At 44.0% G+C, this 24,066-nt stretch overlaps 1 protein-coding gene across 1 annotated transcript; it reads right to left on the minus strand.

Annotated features, from left to right (window-relative positions):
• Positions 1–5,806: 5,806 nt before the first annotated feature.
• On the minus strand, positions 5,807–9,415 carry LOC100058098 (class I histocompatibility antigen, Gogo-B*0201 alpha chain-like). Its single transcript, XM_070245336.1, is given in 9 exon segments — positions 5,807–6,126; positions 6,292–6,331; positions 6,476–6,508; positions 6,953–7,052; positions 7,175–7,464; positions 8,094–8,369; positions 8,609–8,878; positions 9,195–9,225; positions 9,227–9,415. Coding segments are annotated over 9 exon segments (1,218 nt in total). The 5' UTR covers positions 9,269–9,415; the 3' UTR covers positions 5,807–5,990.
• Positions 9,416–24,066: the final 14,651 nt, after the last annotated feature.

A 24,066-nucleotide genomic window follows, 5' to 3' on the forward strand; every position in this document is an offset into this window, starting at 1 on the left:
GCATTAAGCCCTCATACTTCAATAATCACCCTAAAGAAAAATGGATTGAACTCTCCAATAAAAAGACACAGAGCAGCAAGATAGATTAAAGAACAAGATCCAACAATTTGCTGCCTCCAGGAAACACATCTCAGCTCCAGTGACAAACGCAGGCTCAGAGTGAAGGGGTGGAAGACAATACTCCAAGCTAATGGCAAACAAAAGAAAGCAGGTGTCACAACACTTATAGCAGACAAAGTAGACTTCAAGATAAGGCAGGTAAAGAGAGACAAAGAGGGACAGTATATAATGATCAAAGGGACACTACACCAAGAAGACATAACTCTTATAAATATCTATGCACCCAACACAGGAGCACCAACATTCATAAAGCAACTATTAACAAACTTAAAAGAAGATATTAAAAATAACACAATAATAGTAGGGGACCTCAGCATCCCACTCACATCAATGCATAGATCATCCAGACAGAAAATCAACAAGGAAACAGTGGAATTAAACAAAAAGCTAAACCAGCTGGACTTAACAGACATATATAGAACACTCCATTCAAAAACAGCAGAATACATATTCTTCTCAAGTATGCATGGAACATTCTCAAAGATAGACCATATGTTGGGAAACAAGGCAAGCCTCTAAAAATTTTTAAAAATTGAAATAATAACAAGCATCTTTTCCAATCATAATGCTATAAAGTTAGAAATTAACTGCAAGAAAAGAATTGAGAAAGAGACAAAGAAGTGGAGACTAAACAGCATGCTACTGAACAAGCAATGAATCATTGAAGAAATTAAAGGAGAAATCAAAAAATTCCGGGAGACCAAGGAAAATGATAACATATCATACCAACTCATATGGGATACAGCAAAAGCTGTATTGAGTGAAATTCACTACAATACAGGCACATCTTAACAAACGAGAAAAATCCCAAATAAGCAATCTCAAGTTACACCTAACTGATAAGAAAAATAAGAACAAACAAAGCCCAAAGTCAGTAGAAGGAGAGAAATAATAAAAATCAGAGCAGAAATAAATGCTATTGAAACAAAAAAGGTAGTATAAAGGATCAATGCAACAAAGAGCTGATTCAGAAGATAAATAAAATTGACCAACCCTTAGCCAGATGTACAAAGAAAAAAAGAGAGAAAGCTCAAATAAACAAAATCAGAAATGAAAGAGGAGAAATAACAACAGACTCCAGAGAAATACAACAGATTATAAGAGAAGACTACAAAAAACTATATGCCAACAAAATGGATAACTGAGAGGAAGTGGATAAATTCTTAGACTCTTACAACCTCCCAAAGCTGAGTCAAGAAGAAACAGACAATCTGAATAGACCAATCACAAGGAAAGAGATTGAAACAGCAATCAAAAGCATCCCAAAGAATAAAACCCCAGGACCAGATGGCTTTCTTGGGGAATTTTACCAAACTTTCAGAGAGGATTTAATACCTATCCTTCTCAAGCTATTCCAAACAAATATGGAGATGGAACACTTCCTAACACATTCTATGAGGCCAACATCACTCTGATACCAAAGCCTGACAAGGACAGCACAAAAAAGGAGAACTACAGGCCAATATCGCTCATGAACATAGATGTACAAATCCTCAACAAAATTTTTGCAACCCAAATACAGCAATACATCAAAAAGATCATACATCATGATCAAGTGGGATTCATACCAGGGACACAGGGATGGTTCAACATCCACAAATCAATCTACATTGATACAACACATCAACAAACTGAGGAATAAAAACCACATGATCATCTCAATAGATGCAGAGAAAGAATTTGACAAGATCCAACAGCCATTTATGATAAAAACTCTGAACAAAATGTGGATGGAAGGAAACTACCTCAACATAATAAAGACCATATATGACAAACCCACAGCCCACATCATGAGTACTAGTTACATAGGACATTAAGTTTGTGAAAAGTCACGAGCTATGAACTTTTCTGTATGTGTAGTACCATAAAAAGTTTACCAAGAAATAATAATAATAATAAAGTTCAAAAATCATAAGTAAAAAAAGTAGAAACAGTTTATACAGGATCATTCTACTTGGGGAAGGCAGGGAGGCTACACGCATGAGCAGGGAGCCTCTATCCTCCCAGGACTGACTTTGGAAATGCATGAGGAGCTGCTGGATTCTATCATCACTTGAACAGTGTCTATAAACAGCTGTCATGACCTGCAAAGAGCTGCTTCATTTATGGACAGCAGTTCCAAGGCGAAGGGACAACATCGTGTTTGGAAGGCCACTGCTCTGATCAAGGAAGGTAAAAACATCAGTTTGATGAGCTGAGTTGCATGTGGTTTTCCTGGCAATGATAGAAGAATTGAAAAATGATAAAAGCCCCTATGGTTTAGTTTTTCCAACTCATGGGCAGTGGCCAACAGCTAGGCCATATAGTCAGGCAGAGGGCAGTGGAAACCTGGTCTGTAGAAGGAATGCCCATAGTGGGCACAGATCTGTGGGAACTTGAGGGGTGCCTTAAAGTAGAACACATCGATGCCCATCACAAGAACCCCCTTCCAGGTTTGGAAGGCCTTGGAATTGATGAGTGGATAACCTGGTGTCCTCCTTCAGGTGGCTACCTGGGCCCATGGAATAAGTGAACATTGGGGGGCTGCAGCAATGCAGAGATGGCCTGCGTCTAGACAGTTTCCTCTTGCATCCTCTGAGGCACAAAATACCAAAAAGAACTGTTCTTTCTAGGAACCAGAGACTACAGACAGCTATCTGGCAGATTCCCTGATGGCAAGGCCTTGAACATAGCTGGCAAATCAGACCAATGCTGGTAACCCAGGGGGTCTACAAATGGGTCTTGACAGGAGTAGATGTTGACTCTGGATTGAGCTTTACTTACCCAGTGGTAGATGCAAATGTTCAGAGTCCTACAAAAGAACCAGAACAAAAGATATTGCACCAATTTGCACTGCGGAGTCACATTCTTCAGGCCAAAGAACATACTTTGCAGCCCATAAAGTCCAACAATGTGCAGAGGGATAACCTCCTCAGAGCAATAGTGTGATAGAGAATTGGAATGTGCTATTGAAACTCTCTCTGGTTGTCTAAAATGGGGTGGGGGTGCGGTTGTTCACAGGCATGAAGGGCTGACTTACACATCTTCACAAATGTGTGCTCACACTCAACATGAGTGGGACTACAGGATTGTCTCCACTGGAGAGTTTCCTCTCTTTTTTCTGGAGGATTTGGGGAGGGGGGTGGGGTAGAATGCTGGTATGACTAGAAAATTCTTCCCAAGCGGGAAGGAAGTTGGCATGACTACATTTCACCTCAACTTCCTCTCTTCCTACCTGACGCAGTGGTCTCAGGACAGAGGTGCAACTACAAGTGCCAGAAACAGGAATGATTCTTAAGTAAGAAACTGTGACTAATTTTTAAACTTTTATGTCAGCATTCCTAAGGGTTGTGCCTTCACCCCATCTGATCGTGAATACACTATACTGCCCCCTGATCAGCCCACTAGCTCTATGCCTATGTGCCCCTCCCCTCTATGAAAGGGAGTAGGCTGAGCGGGAGGGACTGCTAGATTATATGCTGCCTGCGTCTAGACCAGCACAGCGGTCAAATCTAATGTCCCTTCCAAAGGTGGAAGTTTGGTATAAACGGACATAAGGAGAAATAGTAGCTGAGGGTAAAGGAATGAATAAATGGGTTATGTAATGAGGGAAATCCAATATTACATTAACATCTCAGAAGTCTGAGCAAGAGATGACATTGTCTCTTGGCTCAATTATCCAGAAGCCTGAAAGGGTGAAGCCACATATTGCTGAGACCATTTCTGCTTCTGGAACCAGACAAGATCAAATGGAAGCCTGCAAACCTGAGCAACTTCACCCTGGGAGACATTCTCATCCAACAGGATGATGGACTGGACTAATTGTTAATGACTGAATGTAATGTGCCAGCATCTTTTAACTGTTATGATCCCTTGCTATAAGGGATCTGTGGTCAAAGACCAGAGGGTTGCCTGTGGTACAATAAAAAATATCTAGTCTTTCTCCGTGGTTCCTGGCATAGAGCTCCTAAAACACTTGGATCCTCCTGAGTGATGAGTGACTTTGGTATGTGAATGAGATGGCTGAAGACTCCTAGACAGCTTCAGGATGGGGGCTGGTCACCAGAGCCCACTGATGAGGGCTGAGCAACAACATTGCTGTGGGGCTTCTTACAAAACAGTCAGGCCTCTCCCAGACCCACCATCTCAGAGTACTAGGCACAAGACCAAAGAATTGCTTATTTAACAAGCCCCACTCGTGAGGTTGATGCCCAGCCACGAGGCAGTCCTGGACTACATTCCTGCTACTAAATGTGTTATCTGAAGACCAGCAGCATCAGCACCAACCTTGTTATAAAATCAGATTGTTATGCTCTATTCCAGTCTCTCTGAATCTTAGCAAGATATACAGGGGATTCCTGTGCACAGAAAAGTTGGGACTCTGGTCTCCATGCTTCTAGATGCAGTGTCAGAACTGTGCAGTCCACCTTGGGTGTGGAGTCTGATGAGATCCAGTAGCACTGGGGGGTCCAGGGTTCAGTCCTTGTTCCTTTCTCTTCTAGACCCATCACTCCCTTGGTGACCTCATCCGTTCTCAAGGCTTTGAATATTATTTATAGTGTCACATCCCAAAACTGTGTCTCTAGCCAGATATTTCTCCAAATCTCTAGACTCATCTGTCCAACTGCCGATCTGCTATCTGACTTGCTTTTCTAAAAGAAATCTCAGCTCCAACATTTCTTAAACCAAATTACTGTAAATATGCTCCTTCTAGAGTCTTCCCCACCTCTTCTGACAGCAATATCATCTTCCTACTTGCACAGTCCAAAATTCTGGGTGCCCTCCTTGATTCTTCTTTCTCACTCCCAAATTAATCCATTAGGGAATTTACTGCAAAGTCCATGTTCAGAATGTATCCAGAATCCAGTCACTTCCCACTCTTTCCACCGCGCACACCAGTGGAAGCCATGGCCTCCTCCAGCCTGGAACCCTGCCCTGGTTCCTGCTGCTTCCCTAGGGCCTCTCTCGCCCTTTGCCTCCCAGTTCTGCTCTCAGCACAGCAGCCACAGCGATCCTTTCAAAGTCATCCCACGTTCCTCTCCTGCCCTAAACTCTCTTTTAACTCCCCATCTCACTCAGAACAAAGGTGCAAACCCTTCTAACATCCTCCAGGCCTACACGGTGCTGGCCACACCTCTATCTCATCTCAATTGCTCTCTTCTCCAGCCACACCAGCCACCTTGCTCTTCCCCGAACACAAAGACACACTCCCACCCTACTGCATTTGCACTGGAGGCTCCCCTGCTTGGGAAGAACTTCCCCCAGACATCCTTGTGGATAATTCCTCAAGTCCTTCACATCTTTCCTCCAAGGTCACCTTCTCAGTGAGGCTTACAGTGACCATACAAAAAAAGTTATCTTCCCCACCCTCTGCATCGCCTTCCCCACTGCATTTTTTCCATAGCACTTACCACCTTCTATCATAAACACTGTCCTTATTTACCAAGCTTATGGCATTAGTCTGTCTCTTCCCCCTATAACATAGGCTCCACAAGGCCAGCAACTTCTGTCTGTTTTGACTTCAATGATGTTTCCCAGATGCAAAAATATTGTATCATACATCTAGCACACAACTAATATCAGGTGAATGAATGATCAGTGTCTGGAAGGTTCTCAGGGCTTCCTTTTATTTCTTCTCTCAAATTTTAGGAATCTTCTCCTTTACTTAACCCATCAATCTCTCATGGCAAGAATGTGAAAAAACAAATTCATATCCAGATGCTTATTTTTAATAAGGAAGTAAGAAGTTACAGCTCAGCACAATGAAGTTATGACAGGGATGGAGACGGCCCAGCCCCACCTCTGCTGGAACAGGAAAGTCGATCAGGCAAGAGAACGCAGGGCAGTGTGGGGAGGGGTTGGTGGGAGACCAGTCTCCCCACCACTTCACATTATGCTAATAGGAACACAGACACATTCAGATGCCATTTGCAGAAAGAGAGGTCAAAGATTCCTGAAGTCATAATGGGGGGCGGGACGGGCAGAAATCTTGTATCACTCAGTCCCCCACAAGGCAGCTGTCTCATGCTATAGAAGAAAATAATCACCAACAAATTTAAGTCAGTTGCTATAATTGATGACACTGTGAACAGCCCACTGCATGCTCAAAATGTCCCAACCAAAGAATCCCCATAAGCCAGTCCTGTCCCCTCTGCCCCAACACCTCCCCAGTGCAGGTCTCCAGGGCCTCACCTGCCGTAAGACACATCAGAGTTCAGGGCACTGTCACTGCCTGCGGCAGAACAAAACAGGACGCGGTCAGAGCCCACAGGAGACGAGACTAAAGAAAGACTGTGAGGTGGGTGAGTTCCCCCCATAGGATCCCATCTACACTACTATAAGGGTCTCAGGGATCACTCCCCTACTCCATCCTTACTTGAAGCCTGAGCGTAGCTCCCTCCTTTTCCACCTGTGGGAAGGAAACATCCTGTGAGAAGCCAGGGAAGAGTCAGGCCCATGAGATCCTACAGGAACTCCCAAGTCCTGTACCCAAGAGAAGTTTCCAGAACTGTGATAACAAACCCAGGGCAGGATCAGGAAACATGAGGAAAGTACACACGTGGGGACTGAACCAACCACCCTCCTGGAGGTCTGTCCTCAGCAGGGAGCTCCCCTCAGTCCTGTGACTGCTGGGAATCAGGTCTCCATCTCCAGATCCATCAAGGGGATAAATTTGTCCTCCATTTTCACATGTGCTTTACTAAAGAGACTAAGTGTTAGCAAATAGAACCCCAGACTAAGGAAGCACATGTGCCTGTGGATGGGACTTGCCATTAACAGGCAGCATAAACTTCTACCTGGGCTTGAAACCCCCCAGTGGGACAAGAAATCTCAGACCACACCCCTTCCCTACCTGAGCGCTTCTTCCTCCAGATCACGGCTCCAACCACCACAGCTACAGTGACCATGAAGAGAACCAGGCCAGCAATGACGCCCACAATGAGGATGGTGGACTACGAGATGGCTCTGGGAAGGGAAGGGAAGGTGAGCGCCCTGACCCCAGGCCTCAGCCCTGACCCTGCTGAAGGTCTCCAGAAGGGCTCCTGATTTCCCTGAGAAGAGGCTCTGAGCCCACGGCTCCCTCCTTACCCCATCTCAGGGTGACGGGCTCAGGCAGCCCCTCGTGCTGCACACGGCACGTGTATCTCTGCTCCTCTCCAGAAGGCACCACCACAGCCGCCCACTTCTGGAAGGTCCCGTCCCCTGCAGGCCTGGTCTCCACAAACTCCGTGTCCTGGGTCAGGTCCTCCCCATCACGCTGCCAGGACAGGCTGATGTCCGCAGGGTAGAAGCCCAGGGCCCAGCACCTCAGGGTGACCTCATGGTCAGAGATGGGATGGTGGGTCACATGTGCCTTTGGCGGGTCTGAGGAAAAGAATCAGAAAACTCAGGAACTTTACATCTGTCTTGGGCCACTGAAGCAGCACTCATGTGACCATCCTGAGAATGGACAGGACAACTGGGGAAGAGAACGCAAAACCCAGACACTAGCCTGGACACAGACATCTGGGCAAATCGCTATTCTTCGGATATTTCTAGAATCAAGGTGAGACAGCCCACGGTAGGAGGCAGGTCTCTGAGGGGGATAAAAGGGATTTCTGGTCCTTCCATCCACTTGGGTGGATGCTGAGTCAGTCAGAAAAGCTGGAGTCAGGCCTCAAGCACACGGGGTGTGGGGCAGAGAACTAGGCCCGAGAGAGAAAACCTCCATGGTTCCTGCAGCCGCTGCCAGAGTCAAAGGGAACAGCTCCTCAGTCATTTCAGGGATGGCTTCCCCCTCCAACCCTAGAGAGACTGAATCCCTTAACCAACCCTGAGAGAAAGGCAGGTCTTCTGGACGAGTCACTCTCTGGTACTAGATCTGAAAACCCAGGCGAACTCAGTCTCCCCACCCACGGGCTGGGTGTATTCAGGCGTCTACCCCATTTTCCTCCTCTCCTTGTAGGAGTTCCCCAGCCCGAGCCCAGATCAGGAGTCCCCGTGTCCCCTCGTACCCGCGCGCTGCAGCGTCTCCTTCCCGTTCTCCAGGTATCTGAGGAGCCACTCCACGCACGTGCCCTCCAGGTAGTTCCTGTCATGCTCCGCCACACCGGCCGCCTCCCACTTGCGCCGGGAGATCTGAGCCGCCGTGTCCGCCGCGGTCCAGGAGCGCAGGTCCTCGTTCAGGGCGAGGTAATCGGCGCCGTCGTAGGCGTACTGACTGTACCCGCGGAGGAGGCGCCCGTCCGGCCCCACGTCGCAGCCATACATGTCCTGGAGGGTGTGAGACCCTGACCCCGCCCCGAGGTCAGCCCCGCCCACTCGGGCCCGCCCCCGCCCCGCCCCCCGCAGGGATTAAACCTGAATTGAAACTGGAACCGCGGAAAAGTCCCCGCCGGCTCTTCCCGGGTCGGGGTCCAGGCTCAACCCGCAGCCTCGGGGTGAATCTCGGACCCGGAGACTCGGGGAGACCTTGGCCCGTCCGTGGGGATGGGGGGTCAGGACCTGGACCCGGGCCCGCGTCGCTCACCGGCCTCGCTCTGGTTGTAGTAGCCGCGCAGGTTGTTCAGGCTCACTCGGAAAGTCTGTGCGTTGCCCTTGGCGGTCCGCGTCTCCCGCTCCCAATACTCCGGCCCCTCCTGCTCCATCCACGGCGCCCGCGGCTCCATCCTCGGACTTGCGGCGTCGCTGTCGAACCGCACGAACTGCGTGTCGTCCACGTAGCCGACGGCGATGAAGCGGGGCTCCCCGCGGCCAGGCCGGGACACGGCGGTGGAGAAATACCTCATGGAGTGGGAGCCTGGGGGCGGGGAGGGGCTGAGACCCGGCCGACCCTCCTCCTGGCGCGGGTCCCGGGTCCGAGGGTGATGGGGCCGGGAGGGGGGAGGGGGCGAGGGGGTCGGGAGACGGAAAAGGGGCGGTGGAAGACCCGAGTGGGTGAGATGAGGCGGCGGGACACTGGAGAGGGAAGGAGAGGTGTCAGGACGTGGCAGGGACGAGGTAGGGGAGGGTGTCTGAGCGGGAGCGGTGGAGACGCGCTTCCCCGGGGATCCTGCGCCCCCCACCCCCAGCCCGGTCCCCTCGCACTGGCCGGTTCCTCCTGACCCCGCACTCACCCGCCCAGGTCTCAGTCAGGGCCAGGGCCCCCCGAGAGGAGCAGCAGGAGGGCTCGAGTTGCCCTGACCGTCATCCTCGGGGTCTGGGAGAACCTGAGTCCCGGCTGATCCGAGCAGACTTTATAACCGGGAAACGCAGAGACGCTGATTGGCTTCTCTAGAAACCGGACACGCAATGGGAGTGAGAACTGGCGCCCCGTCGTTGAGTCTCCAGGCAGGAGCTGACACAGGTTGTGAGAGGGAGAAGTGAAACTTAGGGAGACGGGGACTCCCCAACACTGTGCTTCCCCGCCCCAGACTCCGCCCTCGGGCCTGAGACCCTGAGAGCCACGTCCGGGGACCTGGGACTTTGCCCTGACCCCTCTCCTCCTGCACCGAGAGCTCTTTGTCACACCGTCTCCCTGAGTCCTGGCCCAGGGGCTGTCTGAGGAAACCAGGGAGAGACCCCCAGGCTGGGCTCAGCCCCTTTTCCTCCTCTTACTGGAATCCCTCTCCCTGAAATGGACTCCCTGCCTTCCATCTCCGACCTCTCTCCTGGACTCTTCTAGAAGAAAACTCAGCCCCAGAGAACTTGATGCCAGAGAGTGAGCTCGCCCTGGGAATGGAGGTGGAGGGTCAGGGGTTTTCTCTGTAAACCTGGAGAAGATGTGCCTGAAAACACCAGACAGAGGTTCTCATGGAGACCAGGTTCCTTCTTGTTCACTAACTACAATCGGTAACACAATCTTGAAAACCTCTGAACATCGGGAATCTAATCTATAAAAGAATCTAATCCATAATCGTAAAAGTGTCTAAACGACACTTTGATCAGACTCACACAGGTCCTGAGTTTTACTTTTCCAGACAGTGTATCTGTGACTCCGGGTTGTTGTATTTTAAAACCCATAAATAAATGAAAAAATAGGATATATTGCAATATATGAGGAAGCCATTTGGTTTAAAACTAATTCAGCCTGACCTTGTTTTTCCAAAAGGGCCTGACATGGCCTGTGGAGCATGCATTGTACATCTGCTTTAAACATTTACTATGTCCCAAAGGCAAGAATGATGCCCTTAAAGATAGGAATGTAGCTTCCCCCCATATTGTCATTTCCTTAAGGATGAGCATCTCTTTCTGGAAACTAGAGATTAATTACTGACCTGCTATGCTCACCTTGTGACCACTGACTGGCTGCCCACCAACCTGCTTGCCCACAAAGCATCTTGTGACTGCTGTGAAAGGGACATTCCTATCATATGTGATGTATGCTCTTTGTTCCAAGACAGTATTTAAACACTCTGTACACCCCACTTCTCTGGTGCTCTTCCTTCCTTGCAGAAGGAAGGCCATGGACTATTGTCAGCAAACCTGGCTCATAATAGACTCACCCAAATTTTCATTTGTAGATTGATTATAGATTATTTACCTGAAAAAATGATCTTCATTCCATAGTCCTGAGTGTGTCTGTGTGAGTCCCTGACAAATCTTCAGTACAAAGAAGTACATGGAAGCACAGTTTGTTACTGTGGATTGATCACCTCAAAGTCACAGGTTTTCAATGCAGTTAAAATGCCTTTCTCCAGTGCTCCTATATTGCCTGTTTTTATGAGTTGTTCACACCTAAGCAATGTGCATATTTTTTTTTTAAGATTTTTTTTTTTATTTTTTCCTTTTTCTCCCCAAGCCCCCCGGTACATAGTTGTGTATTCTCCGTTGTGGGTTCCTCTAGTTGTGGTATGTGGGACGCTGCCTCAGCGTGGTCTGACGAGCAGTGCCATGTCCGCGCCCAGGACCCGAACCGACGAAACACTGGGCCGCCCGCAGCGGAGCGCGCGAACTTAACCACTCGGCCACGGGGCCAGCCCCAGCAATGTGCATATTTTATGGAGTCACGTTATTTTTTAAACTGATTAATATAAGGAAGCAATTAGTTTTTAGGCAGCCCCACAGAGTGAATTAAATACCAAATGCAAAGAATATCCTGCTAGGCTTGTAGATATATGTATTAAAGTTCCATGAAACAATATGTTTAAATCTGAGGACTCCACTGCTTTAGAATTCCTTCCCTCTGCTTCTTCTCCTCACCCCTGCCCCTTCAGCCCTTCTCTCTGTCCTCTCACCCCTCAGGCCCTCTTCTCCCCTTAGTCTCCACCACCCTCTCACTCCTGAATTGTGGCACCAGCGCCACCCTCTCACCTGCCACCCATGGGCTATTCTCCCCACAGGGGTCAGTGATCCTGCTAATTGAGTCAGGATGTGTCATTTCTTCACTAAAACACCCCAATGGCTCCGTCTCACTCTTGGGAAGCCTCTAGAATGTAAAGCACATGAGCACAGGGGCTTTGGGCTGTTTAAGTCAAAGCTGTATGCCCAGTATATACAGCCGTTCCTAGTATGTAGTAGGCATCAAATTAGATGTTGTTGATGAAGGAATGAAATTTGATTTTTTTTATTTAATTTCATTATGTAGAAACCATAAAATGAAAACACAAAAAAAGTTAGGAGTGATTTTATAACATTCAACTAGCAAGCATATCACTTCATAAATCCGTTCTCGTGAAAAAAATGCTGGATGCTTATCCGTTACACAATGAGCCCGCGGATTAGTTTTCTGTTACTGCATAACGAATTACCACGACTTAGTGACTCAAAACAACACGAATTCATTTGCTTGCATTTCCTTAGTCAGAAATCCAGGCATGGTCTCTGTGGGTTCTCTGTTCAGGGTTTCACAAAGCTGCATTCTCTTCTTGAGCTCAGGGTCTTCTTCTAAGCTTATACAGAGGTTGTGAGCAGAATTGGGTTTCTTGTAGTTGTAGGCCTGAGGACCCTCTTTCCTTGACAACCGTCAGTGAGGAGCCTGGGGAGGGCTGCTCCCAACACCAAGTGTCCACCAGCATTCTTTGCCATGTGGCCTCCATTTTCAAAGGCCACAATGGAGAAATTCCCTCACATTGAATCCCCCTCACGCTTTGAATCTCTTTGCTCAGAAGAACCCAGTCCTTTTAAGGGCTGACCTGATTAGGACAGTCCCACCCAGGAGAATCCCCCTGTCTTAAGGTCAACTGATTTGAGACCTTAGTTACATCTGCAAACTCCCTTCCCAGCAGCACCTACATTAGTCTTTGAATAACTGAGGGGAAGGTGAATAACCGGGGGTGGGAAGGGGGGCTGTGGACTGTCACAGAATCTGTCTAGCATGGCCTGGTTTTTCCTTTGTGTTTAATTGGGTCATGGCTAGAAACGGAATTTCAAATAAATAGATTGTTGTGAGTGGTATTAAATGCATCCTATTAGCCATGGAAATTCTTCTTAAATCTTAAAACCAAATGACATGTTTAATATCCTATACAGTAGACCCCTTTATCTGTGGGGATATGTTCCAAGATCCCCCAGTGGATGCCTGAACCAATGGATGGTACTGAATCCTATATGTACTGTGCTTTTTCCTCTACATACTCTTGCACTTTGGGGCCATTATGAAGTAAAATAAGAGTTACTTGAACATAAGCTCTCTGATACCTGGAAGCTGATCTGATAACCAAGGTGGCTACTAAGTGACTAATGGGCGGGTACCATATACAGTGTGGATACACTGGACAAAGGGATAATTCACCTCCCTGGTGGGACAGAGCAGGATGGCACCAGATTTCATCATGCTACTGAGAATAGCACTCAATTTAAAATTTATGAATTGTTGATTTCTGGAATTTTCCATTTAATATTTTCATACTGCAGTTGACCATGGGTAATTAAAACCACAGAAAGTGAAACCATGGATAAGGGAAGACTACTGTAATTAATTTACAACAAACAAAAATTAAAGTGCAATAATTTACTCTCTCTTTGGATACTGTATTAATTATATAACCACAGCATAACAGATTACCCAAAACTTAGCACAAAACGACAAACGTGTATTATCTCCCAGAGTTTCCCAGGGTCAGGAATCCAGGTTTACCTGAGTGCTCCTGGCACATAGCCTCTCTCAAGGTTGCAGTCAAGTTGTCACCCAGGGCTGCATCAACTGATGGCTTGACTGGGGCTGGAGGATGCGCAGGAAACATATGGCTGTTGCAAGAGGCCTCAGTTCCTAGCCATGTGGACTTTTCCATAAGGTGGCTAATGATTAGGTAGCTGGTTTCTCCCAAAGCAAGTGATCCAAGAGAGAAGATCAGCTGTCCGTAGATGTGCGGTTTTATTTCTGGGCTTTCAGTTCTGTTCCATTGATCTGTGTGCCTGTTTTTGAACCAGTTCCATGCTGTTTTGATTATTACTATGGCTTTGAAGTACATTTTGAAGTCAGGGATTGTGATATCTCCAGCTTTGTTCTTTTTTCTCAGGATCACTTTAGCAATTCGGGGTCTTTGGTTGCCACATTTGAATTTTAGGATTCTTTGTTCTATTTCCATGAAGAATGTCATTGGGATTCTGATTGGGACTGCATTGAATCTGTAGATTGCTTTGGGTAGTATGGACCTTTTAACTATGTTTATTCTTCCAATCCATGTACATGGAATCTCTTTCCACCTCTTTATGTCATCATCTATTTCTTTCAATAATGTCTTATAGTTTTCATTGTATAAGACCTTCACCTCCTTGGTTAAATTTATTCCTAGATTCTTTATTCTTTTTGTTGAGATTGTAAATGGAATTGTATTCTTGAGTTCTCTTTCTGTAAGTTCATTATTAGAGTATAGAAAAGCAACTGATTTTTGTAAGTTGATTCTGTACCCTCCAACTTTACTGTAGTTGTTAATTATTTCTAATAGTTTTCCAATGGATTTTTTGTGGGGTTTTCTATATATAAGATCATGAAGTCTGCAAACAGCAAGAGTTTCACTTCTTCACTCCCTATTTGGATTTCTTTTATTCCTTTCTCTTGCCTAATTGCTCTGGCCAAAACCTCCAGTACTATGTTGAATAAGAGTGGTGATAGTGGGCATCCTTGTCTTGTTCTGCTCTCAGAGGGATGGCGTTCAGTTTTTCCCCATTGAGTAAGATGTTGGCTGTGGGTTTGTCCTATATGGCCTTTATTATGTTGAGGTAATTTCATTTTATCCCCATTTTGTTAAGAGTGTTTATCATAAATGGCTGTTGGATCCTGTCAAATGCTTTCTCTGCATCTGTTGAGATGATCATGTGGTTTCTGTTCCTCATTTTGTTCATGTGGTGTATCACATTGATTGTATTCTGGATGTTGAAGCATGCTTGTGTCCCTGGCATAAATCCCACTTGATCGTGATGTATGCTCTTCTTGATGTACTGCTGTATTCAGGTTGCTGTTTTTGTTTTTCTTTAGAAGTTTCAAATTTAGTTTAGTAAGAAAGTCAAAAATATTGGCTAAAATACCAATTTTATTACCCAACATCATCTTCAAAAATAGTTGCCTAGGGGCCATCCCAGTGGTGTAGTGGTTAAGTTCATATGCTCTGCTTCAGCAGTGCAGGGTTCACGGGTTCAGATCCTGGGTGCAGACCTATGCACCACTCATCAAGCCATGCTATGGCAGAGTCCCACATACCAAATAGGGTAAGATTGGCACAGATGTTAGCTCAGGGACAATCTTCCTCAAGCGAAAGGAGGAAGATTGGGAACAGATTTTAGCTCAGGGCCAATCTTCTTCACCAAAAAGAGAGAAAAAGTTGCCTAATGAAATTACTTTTCAGGTAGAAAAACATGAATCTCATACTTCAATTCATATACTTAGCCTAGCATTATGACAGCAATTTTGGTGGGATGCAGTAGGCAGAAATGATTAACTCTGATCTGGAACAGTTTTCCAAAAATGGCTATACTGACATCCGATAATAAATTTAACATCTTTCCTTATGTTTTAGAATGAGATACGGTAGAAGTGATTTGGACACCAACGTGATTCTAAAAAGCACTGTTAATGTGTGCCTCTAATATTTTTTTAAGTAGCTCTATTGTGTTTTCCATTCAAATTTCTATTCTATCACTGGTTATCCCTTTATAAGGTTCTCCAGTTTCATTTATATTGATCAGCAATGTACATTTTTACTCTTTTAAAAGTAGTTAGTTCAGTTCTGTGTAAGGTTAAATATAAGTAACACATCAAATCCTTCACAAGATAGAATTACCTTGCACATCAGATTGAACATTGTATACCAGGAAATCCTAGAGATGCCAGTGAGAGAAATATCCAATGACCTATGCTTAGAAAATGCTGTTTTTTGTGGTACACAGGCCCTCACTCCCTCACATTTCTCATAACATTGGCTGTGGCTTTATTCCAATGTGGATATTTCTTGCTAAGAATTCTTGCAATGAGCTTTGATATTTTCTTTTCCCTTTTATTTTTAAAAATTAACCAGGAATGGTTCACAAGCTGCAGCTTGAAAAATGCAAGCTTACAGAGTTATGATCAAGTAAATTCCTGGGCACCCAACACCGGTGTAAGAAACAGAACCTATGAAGCCACTGTGGGTGCATCCTCAGTTGCATCCCCCAGATGGAACCTCTATCCTGGTCTTATGTTTACTATTCCTTGAGTCTCTCTAAATATTTTACAATAAGTGTATATACTCCCAAACCACACATTATTTAGTTTTGCCTGTTTTTTAAATTCTTTTTTTAATTTTTTATTTTTTTAATTGCAGTAACATTGGATTATAACATTATATAGCTTTCAGATGTACATCGTAATATATTTCAAATTCTGTGTAGATTGCATTATGGTCACCACCCAAAAACTAGTTATGGTCCATCCCATCACAGGTAAGCCTAATCACCCCTTTTGCCCTCCCCCCCCTTCCCCTATGGTAACCACCAATCCAATCTCCATTGCTATGTCTTTGTTTGTCATTGTTTTTATCTTCTACTTGTGAGTGAGATCATATGGTATTTGACTTTCTCCCTCTGACTTATTTCACTCAGCATAATACCCTCAAGTATCGTCCATGTTGTCACAAATGGCCAGATTTCATCATTTCTTACAGCTGAGTAGTATTCCATGTGTATAAATACCACATCTTCTTTGTCCATTTGTCCCTTGGTGGGCACCTAGGTTGCCTCCAAGGCTTGGCTATTGTGTATAATGCTGCAATGAGCATAGGGGTGCATGTGTCTTTATGCCTTTGCGTTTTCAGGTTCTTTGGATAAATACTCAGCAGTGGGATAGCTGGATCACATAGTAGATCTATTCTTAGTTTTCTGAGGATACTCCATACTGCTTTCCATAGTGGCTGCACCAGTTTGCACTGCCACCAGCAGTGTACAAGGATTCCCTTCTCTCCACATCCTCTCCAACATTTGTTTCCTGTCTTGTTAATTATAGCCACTCTGACCAGATTGAGGTGATACCTCATTGTAGTTTTGATTTGCATTTCTCTGATAGCTAATGATGTTGAGTATCTTTTCATATGCCTGTTGGCCATTTGTATATCTTCTTTGGAGAAATCTCTGTTCAGATCTTTTGCCCATTTTCTAATTGGGTTGTTGGGTTTTTTGTTGTTGAGCTGTACGAGTTCTTTGTATATTTTGGATATTAACCCCTTATCTGATATAAAGTTTGCAAATATCTTCTCCCAATTGTTAGGTTGGCTTCTCGTTTTGTTGATGGTTTCCTTTGCTGTGCAGAAGATTTTTAGTTTGATGTAGTCCCATTTGTTCATTTTTTTCTTTTGTTTCCCCTGCCTGGTCAGACATGGTACTTGAAAATATGCTGCTATGACTAATGTCAAAGAGTGTACTGCCTATGTCTTCTTCTAGAAGTTTCATGGTTTCAGGTCTTACATTCAAGTCTTTAATCCATTTTGAGTTGATTTTTGTGTATGGTGTAAGGGAATGGTCTACTTTCCTTCTTTTGCATGTGGCTGTCCAGTGTTCCCAACACCATTTAGTGAAGAGACACTTCTTTGTCCATCGTATGTTCTTGGCTCCCTTGTCGAATATTAGCTGTTCATAAATGTGTGAATTTATTTCTGGGCTCTTAATTCTGTTCCATTGATCTGTGTGTGTGTGTTTTTGCCAGCACCATGCTGTTTTGGTTACTGTGGGTTTGTAGAATATTTTTAAATCAGGGAGTGTGATACCTCCAGCTTTGTTCTTTTTTCTCAGGAATCCTTTGGCTATTCAGGGTCTTTTGTTGTTCCATTTAAAGTTTAGGATTCTTCTATTTCTGTGAAAAATGTAGTTAGAACTTTGATAGGGATTGCGTTGAATCTATAGATTGCTTTAGGAAGTATGGACATTTTAGCGATGTTAATTCTTCCAATCCAAGAGCATGGAATATCTTTCCATTTCTTTGTGTCTTCTTCGATTTCTTTCAACAATGTTTTATAGTTTTTGGTGTACAGATCTTTCACCTCTTTGGTGAAGTTTACTCCTAGGTATTTTATTCTTTTTGTTGCAATTGTAAATAGGATTGTATTCTTAATTTCTCTTTCTGCTACTGTGTTGTTAGTGTATAGAAATGCAACTGATTTTCGTCTGTTGATTTTGTATCCCGCAATTTGACTGTATTTGTTTATTGTTTCTAAAAGTTTTATAGTGGATTCTTTAGGGTTTTCTATATATAAAATCATGTCGTCTGCAAAGAGTGATAGTTTCACTTCTTCTTTTCCAATATGGATCCCTTTTATTTCTTTTTCTTGCCTGATTTCTCTGGCTAGGACTTCCAATACTATGTCAAATAAGAGTGGTGACAAGTGGGCATCCTTGTCTGGTTCCTGTTCTTAGAGAGAGAGATTTCAGTTTTTCTCCGTTGAGAATGATATTTGCTGTGGGTTTGTCGTATATGGCCTTTATTATGTTGAGGTATTTTCCTTCTACATCCATTTTATTTAGAGTTTTTATTATAAATGGATGCTGTATCTTGTCAAATGCTTTCTCTGCATCTATTGAAATGATCATGTGATTTTTATTCTTCATTTTGTTAATGTGGTGTATCACGTTGATAGATTTGTGGATGTTGAACCATCCCTGCATCCCTGGAATGAAACCCACTTGATCATGATGTATGATCTTTTTAATGTATTATTGTACTTGATTTGCTAGTATTTTGTTGAGGATTTTTGCATCGATATTCATCAGTGATATTGGCCTGTAATTTTCTTTTTGTGTGTTGTCCCTGTGCGGTTTTGGTATCAGGATAATGTTGGCTTCATAGAATGAGTTAGGAAGCCTCCCCTCCTCTTCAATTTTTTGGAAGAGTTTGAGAAGTATAGGTATTAGGTCTTCTTTGAATGTTTGGTAGAATTCACCATGGAAGCCATCTGGTCCTGGACTTTTATTTTTTGGGAGGTTTTTGATTGCTGTTTCAATCTCCTTACTGGCGATTGGTCTATTCAAATTCTCTGCTGCTTCTTGGTCCAGTTTTGGAAGGTTGTATGTTTCTAAGAATTTATCCGTTTCTTGTAGACTACCCAATTTGTTGGCAAATAGTTTTTCACAGTATTCTCTTATTATCTTTTGTATTTCTAAGGTGTCTGTTTTAATCTCTCCTCTTTCATTTCTGATTTTATTTATTTGAGCCTTCTCTCTTTTTTTCTTGGTGAGTCTAGCTAAGGGTTTGTCAATTTTGTTTATCTTTTCAAAGAACCAGCTCTTGGTTTCATTAATTTTTTCTATTGTTTTTTTAGTCTCTATTTCGTTTATTTCTGCTCTGATTTTTATTATTTCCTTCCTTCTGCTGATTTTGGGCTTTGTTTGTTGTTCTTTTTCCAGTACCTTTAGATGCACTTTTAGATTGTCTATTTGGGATTTTTCTTCTTTGTTGAGGTAGGCCTGAATTGCTATAAACTTCCCTCTTAGAACCGCTTTTGCTGTATCCCACAGATTTTGGCATGTCATATATTCATTTTCATTTGTCTCCAGGAATTTTTTGATTTCTCCTTTGATTTCTTCATTGACCCAATCATTGTTCAGTAGCATTTTGTTTAATCTCCACATTATTGTGGCTTTTCTGGTTTTCTTCCTATAGTTGATTTCCAGTTTCATACTTTTGTGGTCAGAAAAGACGCATGGTATTGTTTCGATCTTCTTAAATTTATTGAGACTTGTGTTGTGGCCTAATATGTGATCAGTCTTGGAGAATGTTCCATGTGCATTTGAAAAGAATGTGAATTCTGTGGTTTTGGGGAATGTTCTGTATATGTCTACTAAGTCCATCTGGTCTAAAGTGTCATTTAAGGCCAGTGTTTCCTTATTGATCTTCTGTTTGGATGATCTATCCATTGGTGTAAGTGGAGTGTTAAAGTCCCCTACTATTATTGTGTTACTGTCTATTTCTCCTTTTATGTCTGTTAATAATTGCTTTATATATTTAGGTGCTCCTATGTTGGGTGCATAGATATTTACAAGGTGTTATATCTTCTTGTTGGATTGTTGCCCTTATCATTATGTAGTGCCTGTCTTTGTCTCTTGTTACAGTTTTTCTTTTAAAGTCTATTTTGTCTGACATAAGTATTGCTACCCCTGCTTTCTTTTCTTTGCCATTTGCATGGAATATCTTTTACCATCCTTTCACTTTCAGTTTGTGAGTGTCTTAGGTCTGAAGTGTGTCTCTTGTATGCAGCATATACATGGATCTTGTTTTTTTATCCAGTTGCCACCATATGGCATTTGATTGGAGCATTTAGTCCATTGACGCTTAAAGTAGCTATTGATAAATATGTATTTATTGCCGTTTTTTTACCTTTTTTTCTGGGTGTTTTAGTATTTCTTCTCTGTTGCTTTCTTTTTCTCTTGCTCTCTTCCCTTGTGGTTTGATGGCTTTCTTTAGTAATATATTTGATTTCTTTTGTCTTACTTTTTTGCTTACTTATTATAGGTTGCTGATTTGTGCTTACCATGAGGATCCTATTTAATATTCTATGTATATAACAGTCTATATCGAGTTGATAGATTCTTTAGCTTGACCTCTTTCTAAAAGCTCTACTTTTTCACTCCCCTCCTCCCACATTTTATGTTTATGAAATCATATATAGTCTCTTGTTTAGTGTGTGACTATCCATTACCCTCTTACCATTGAAATAGATGATTTTAGTACATTTGTCTTTTAACCTTCATATTATCTTCACAGGTAGTTGATCTGCTACCTTTACTATATTTTTACCATTACATTTGGTTTTATTGCCTAGGTTTTTTTGGGCAGTTTTTTTGATAATGTTTTTTATCTCTATTTGTGGTCATCAGTTTCCCACTTAAATAAGTCCCTTCAGCATTTCTTGTAGAACTGGTTTCTTGGTGATAAACTCCTTTAATTTTTGCTTGTCTGGGAAGCTCTTTATCTCTCCTTCCATTCTGAATGACAACCTTGACGGATAGAGTATTCTTGACTGTAGGTTTTTTCCTTTTAGCACTTTAAATATGTCATGCCGTTCTCTTCTCGCTGGTAGGGTCTTGGCTGAGAAGTCCATTGATAGCCTCATGGGCTTTCCTCTGTATGTCACTTGTGGCCTTTCTCTTGCTGCTTTTAGGATTCTCTCTTTATCTTTAATTTTGGGCATTTTAATTATAATGTGCCTTGGTGTGGGCCTCTGTGGGCTTATCTTGTTTGGAGCTCTCTGTGCTTCCTCTACTTGGATGTCTGTTTCCTTCCTCAGGTTAGGAAAATCTTCATCTATTGCTTCTTCAAATAAATTTTCTGCCCCTTTGTCTCTCTCTTCTCCTTCTGGGACACCTATAATCCAAATGTTAGCATGCTTCATATTGTTCCAGAGTTCCCTTAGACTGTTCTCATTCTGTCTGATTCATTTTTCTTTTTTCTGTTCAGCTTGGGTGATTTCCTCCAGACTTTCGTCTAGCTTGCTGACCCATTCTTGTGCATCCTCTACTGTGCTATTGAGTCCCTCTAGTGAATTTCTCATTTCCAGTATTGTATTCTTCATTTCTGATTGGTTCTTTTTTATATTTTCCAGTTCTTTGCTGATGAGTTCACTGTAGTCATCCAGTCTTCTCCCAATATCTGTGAGCATCCTTATGATATTTTGTTTGAACTCTTTGTTGAGTAGGTTGCTTATTTCTGTTTCATTTAGTCCTTTTTCTGGGGTTTTGTCCTGTTCCCTTGCTTGGAAAGTATTCCTTTGTCTCCTCATTATGCCTCTTTCTCTGTGCTTCTCTCTTTTTTTCTTTTAATTTTATTTTTTCCTTTTTCTCCCCAAAGCCCTCCGGTACATAGTTGTATATTCTTCGTTGTGGGTCCTTCTAGTTGTGGTATGTGGGATGCTGCCTCAGCGTGGTTTGATGAGCAGTGCCATGTCCATGCCCAGGATTCGAACCAACAAAACACTGGGCCGCCTGCAGCAGAGCACACGAACTTAACCACTCGGCCATGGGGCCAGCCCCTCTCTGTGCTTATTTCTACATATTAGGTGAGTCGGCTATGTCTTCTGATCTTGGAGAAGTGGCCTTACATATGAAATGCCTTATGAGGCCCAGCAGCATGCTTCCCTCTCATCACCAGTCCAAATGATCCAGGAGTGACCCCTTTGTGGGTTACTTATGTCTTTCTGCTGAGGCAGTGTTGCTCTTACTGCAGGTATCCAGGGAGTCTCGTCTTTCCTTCCCTTGCAAGCTATTCGTAAATCTGGTTTGGGGAGCCTCAGCACTGTTGCCTACAAAGTCTATCAGCACACTCCTATTGCAATTTTCATCTTAACTGGGTTGGTACCCAGTGTAGCTGGTTGCTAGGCTCAGGGGCTTATGGTTGCAATAGGCCTTAGGCCTACAAGGCTGGTGTCAGTTCTCTTAGGAGTGCAGCTGAGTGGGGCTGGCCCTAGGCATGGGAGCACTCAATTGTTTCAGGCTTTGGAAGGTGGGGCTGATCCTTTTTATGGCTATTTGTGAAGGACAGGTCTTCTGCTGCTGATAAGCATCACACCCCACAGGTCACACACCATCAACACAGTCCTGGTCTGTGCACTTCCCAACCCTCTGGAGCACACCCCAATGCCACACTGCAGAGGCCCCCGCCTCTCCACCAATGCCCCCCACGGTTCACCTGGTCCTCACATAGGCCCTGCCCCACAGAGGTGGACACACTCGCCTGCCTGTAGAGGATCAAGGCACCCACTCAATGCAGGCCGAAAAGTAGCATGAGGGCTTGCTGTTGGATGGGGTCATTCCCTAGGGCAGGCTGCCTACCCTGGCTGAAATGGATTAAATCTGTGCTCTAGTGGGTGTGACAAACCCCTGGGCTAACAGGCCAAGGGAAGAACATCCATGGTGCCCACAGGTGTCTGTGTCAGCACACCTGGACCAGGTCAGAACAATGGCCCTCACCAATGTCTCAGTCTCCAGAGAGGTCCCTCCTCTCACCAAGATGCCCCCAGAGCCCACCAGGTGAATCTTGTTTCACCAAAGGACTGCCAGCCTTCTCTCTGGTGATTTTAGCTGCTGCAATGAGTGAGTTTGTGCATGGGCCCTTTAAGACCTGGGTCTTTTCAGCTTTCGGCCAATAGCTTTTCTGGGGGTATCCTCGCAGCAGTTAATAGCCAGCGAAGCCGGACAGTAAGACCCTCATCTCAATTGGGCTGAGTCTGAAGGATGCTTATAGCAGTATCGGCCCCCGCTCCAGACCTCACTCCTCCAAAGAGGGCTGCGTACCTTAGGGTATTTCCCACCTGGCCAGCTGAGAAGCTCTGCTGCTCCCAAAGATGGTGTTTTTCCTCTCCAGCAGGAATTTCTGCCTCTTCTGCCTTAGTCAGGACTATCACTTGCTGTGAGGGTTCTTTTTTTTTTTTTTTTTTTTTGAGGAAGATTAGCCCTGAGCTAACAGCTGTCAATCCTGCTCTTTTTGCTGAGGAAGACTGGCCCTGAGCTAACATCCATGCCCATCTTCCTCTACATTATATATGGGACGCCTACCACAACATGGCTTGCCAAGCAGTGCCATGTCCACACCCAGGATCCGAAGCAGCGAACCCAGGGCTGCCAAAGCCAACTGCACGCACTTAACCACTGCTCCACTGGGCCAGCCCCATGGGGGTTCTTTTTATCCAGTTTTCAGTTTTCTACCCAGGGTAATTTTTCCAAAAAATAGTTGTAACCTGGTTGTGTTCATGGGAGGAGATGAGTTCAGAGTCTGCTTACACCGCCATCTTGACAAGATCCAGTTTGCCTGTTTTTGAACTTCTTATACAGTGAACTTGTACTGCATGGGTTCTTCATGCTCAGCTTTATGTAGGAGAGTTCCCTCTCATGTGTGAGTCTGTCATTCATTTATTTTTACTGCTGAAGTCTTACATTTTATAATTATACCACAATTTTTCCATTTTCCTGTTCATGCATATGTGGTTATTCCAGTTTTTGCCATAAATATTAGTGTACATGTCTCCTGGTGCACATAGGCAAGAAATTCCCCAGGGTGTATGATCAGAAGCAGGATTGCTGGATTATATGGAGTGTGTACTTTAACCATACTAGATAATGCTAATTTGATTTCCAAAGTACTTGGACCAATTTAGATTTCTACCAGGAATGTGTAAGTGTTCATGTTGCTAATGTAATTGTTCTGACAATAAAAAGCTCAGTTGAATGGAAGTAATTAGTAGTTGAAAGCCACTGCCTTGGCTGCAGAATCAACCAGGCATTTTTTTTTAGATTCTATTAATAACTTTATTCGCTTTTACTCAATATACGTTGGCATTATACTTTCAGCATATAGGTCCAGATAATGCTTCCCTTAAATGTAACCACAAAGTGTCATTTTATATGCTCAAGTTCTTATATAATTAAAAGGAAAAAAGGAGGCCAGCCCCAGTGGCCTACTGGTTAAGTTTTGCATGCTCCACTTCAGTGACCTGAATTAGGTTCCCAGTTGTGGACCTACACCACTCGTCTGTCAATGGCCATTTGACGGTGGCTCACATACAAAAATGAGGAAGATTGGCAGCAGATGTTAGTCCAGGGGAATCTTCCTCAGCA

Source organism: Equus caballus, chromosome 20 (genome assembly GCF_041296265.1).
Source record: "Equus caballus isolate H_3958 breed thoroughbred chromosome 20, TB-T2T, whole genome shotgun sequence".
Taxonomy (NCBI): Eukaryota; Metazoa; Chordata; class Mammalia; order Perissodactyla; family Equidae; genus Equus; species Equus caballus.